Source organism: Condylura cristata, unplaced genomic scaffold, assembly GCF_000260355.1.
Source record: "Condylura cristata isolate star-nosed mole 26May11 unplaced genomic scaffold, ConCri1.0 scaffold00020, whole genome shotgun sequence".
Classification (NCBI taxonomy): Eukaryota; Metazoa; Chordata; class Mammalia; order Eulipotyphla; family Talpidae; genus Condylura; species Condylura cristata.
The window spans coordinates 7,806,552-7,808,794 of NW_004567121.1; the positions used below are offsets into that span (position 1 = coordinate 7,806,552).

The 2,243-nt window shown below is 59.1% G+C and overlaps 1 protein-coding gene across 1 annotated transcript in view; it reads left to right on the plus strand.

The window, feature by feature from the left end:
• The first annotated feature begins 324 nt into the window (after window positions 1-324).
• POU3F3 (POU class 3 homeobox 3) overlaps window positions 325-2,243 on the plus strand; it is a 3,727-nt gene continuing 1,808 nt past the window's right edge. The window contains exons 1-3 of the mRNA XM_004686018.1: window positions 325-435; window positions 1,742-1,842; window positions 1,936-2,200. Coding sequence (XP_004686075.1) covers window positions 325-435; window positions 1,742-1,842; window positions 1,936-2,200 — 477 coding nt within the window. The remainder of the gene's footprint in view (window positions 436-1,741; window positions 1,843-1,935; window positions 2,201-2,243) is intronic.

A 2,243-nucleotide genomic window follows, 5' to 3' on the forward strand; every position in this document is an offset into this window, starting at 1 on the left:
GGCACGACTAGTGGATTCCGGCTCCAGCTACAATGGGAATTCCTAAAGCCGTTAAGGTGGAATACACTTACGATGTATCTATGGGGAAAGGTCGGGTTGACTGCTTTTCAAATACATCTCCTGGTTCCGCTGACCGGCACCCTCCAAACTCACAAGGGCACGCTAGCTACTTGCAGGAATCCCAGAGGAGGGGGGGGGAGGGAGGAAGGGAGGGAAAAGGAGAGAGCAGAGAGGGGGTGGGGGAGAGAGCAAGCAGCAGCAGCTAGCCGTCCGTCTCGCACGCGCGGGCACCGCGCTGGTCCTGGACTGCAGGTTTCCCAGATGATGGCATCCGAGAACTTAAACAAAGGGGGCCGTCGCCGGCGCGAAGCGGCTGCGGAAAGTTGCGGTGGCGGATTTCCAAGGAGCGTGACCACGACCCGAGCTCTGGGCGATGTGAGCTCCCCCTTCCCACCCCCGCCAAGAGAGAGATGGGGGCCAGCTGGTGAAAGAAAAAGGAAACTTTGAAACCACTGGGAACACATCTGCCTATAGGTATTAGGGTGACTGGTGCATCCATGCCACGCGCTTTTACAGATCTCTGGGATGGGGGCAGGGGGCCGGGAAGGGCGGCCACAACGCAGTACTAGGTGGAGTGGTGCGTTGCTGTTTTTCATGATTTTTTTTATCTCTTCATTTCCTATTGATTCTCTCCCACCCACCCTTTTCTCCCGTCCCTCCCTCCCTCCACCCCCTACCCCCACCTTCTTCTCCCCTCCCAGACCTATTGCAAACGCTCCGAGTCGCGGAAGGAACACCAACTCCTCGGCCGGACATTAAGAGTTAAGATGTGACGGAGGGAGAGGCGGGGGAGGGGAGGGGAGGAGAAAGTGGAGAAGGAGGGAGGGGGGGGAGGCCAGGGGACGACAGATTTCCAGCCTCTACGACGCTCTGCCTAAATTAAAAGGCAACCAATCGGAACGGCCGGAAGGGGGGCCGCGCGTCCTGAGCCAGTCATTCCAGGCCTGCCAATCACCCAGCGGGTAGCCAATCAGCGGGGGCCCTGGTGCACGACTTCCTTGTATTTGGGAAAGTGTGGTGGTGGGTGCGCGCTCGCGGCGGAGGGTAAACATTCGACAGTCCCTGCTCTGAGAGGGAGGGACGGAGAGCGAACTGTCAGATCGGAGTGTGAGCGGGCGGGCGAGAGAGGGAGGGAGAGGGAAAGTGAGAGAGGGAGAGAGAGCGCGAACGAGGGCGCAGAGCGAGCTCCCGCTGCAACTCCGCTCCGGCACGGCCAGCGCCTACGCCGTCGGTGCACTCTACGAGCCGTGCAACGTGCCCACTGGAGTTGGTTGTGTATCAAGGATCCCCTATATGCACACACACACCTCCACCTCCACCAAAGCACTCTTCTTCCTCCTCCTCCTTCAGACAACTGCTGAGAAAAAAATAAAACACCAGCCCCAACCGTCAGCAACAAGGTAACAGCAATTCGACCTCATTTTTCTCCTGTTCAATTTTTTCCTTGCTATATGTGTTTCCTCATTTCTGCCCAAAAGGAAAGATGTCGCATCAGACTGTGACTGTTGCGAGGAGAATGAAAGAGGACTCTTGTTTCAGAGGCAACCAAGAGCTCCGGCAATAGTTACTTCAGAGAAATGCACCATCGCAAGAAGTTTTCCTAGGACAGAACAAAACTTGAAACGAGAGGACTAGAGGGGGAGAATAGGAGACAGCTTCTCCTCTCCGCACACGCGACCAGCCAGCATCACCACGCCTTCAAGGACGAAAAAAGTTTTACTACTCCAAGGGAAAACGAGTCAATGTGTACCTAAGGAGGAGAGAAGAGAGCGAGCGAGGAAAGTAACGGGCCGGTGGCTGGTCACCCATAATTGGCTGAGGAAGAAAGAAACGGCTTCCTTCTTTGTTGTCTCCCGTGAAATCTTCACTTAGCAGGTGGACTGGGCCCCGCGCCCCGGCAGAGTTCGCGCTCGCCGAAGGACAGGAGGACGAGCAGGAGCCGGAGCGCCCCGGCAGCAAAGAACCCGGACGCAGGCCCGCGCCCCGCCCGAGGAGCCCCGCTGGAGCTAGCCGAGCGCGCCTGGGCTGGGGGGCGGCCACGACCCCCCCTGAAGGGGGCGACCACGGAGCGCTCCCCGAGAAGCGAGCCCCCTTCCCCAGAGCGCTGCTCCTGCTGCGGCTGCGGCGGCTGCTGACCAAGGCCGGCCGGCGACCCCCGCGCCCTGCCGAGCGGCCTTGCAGCT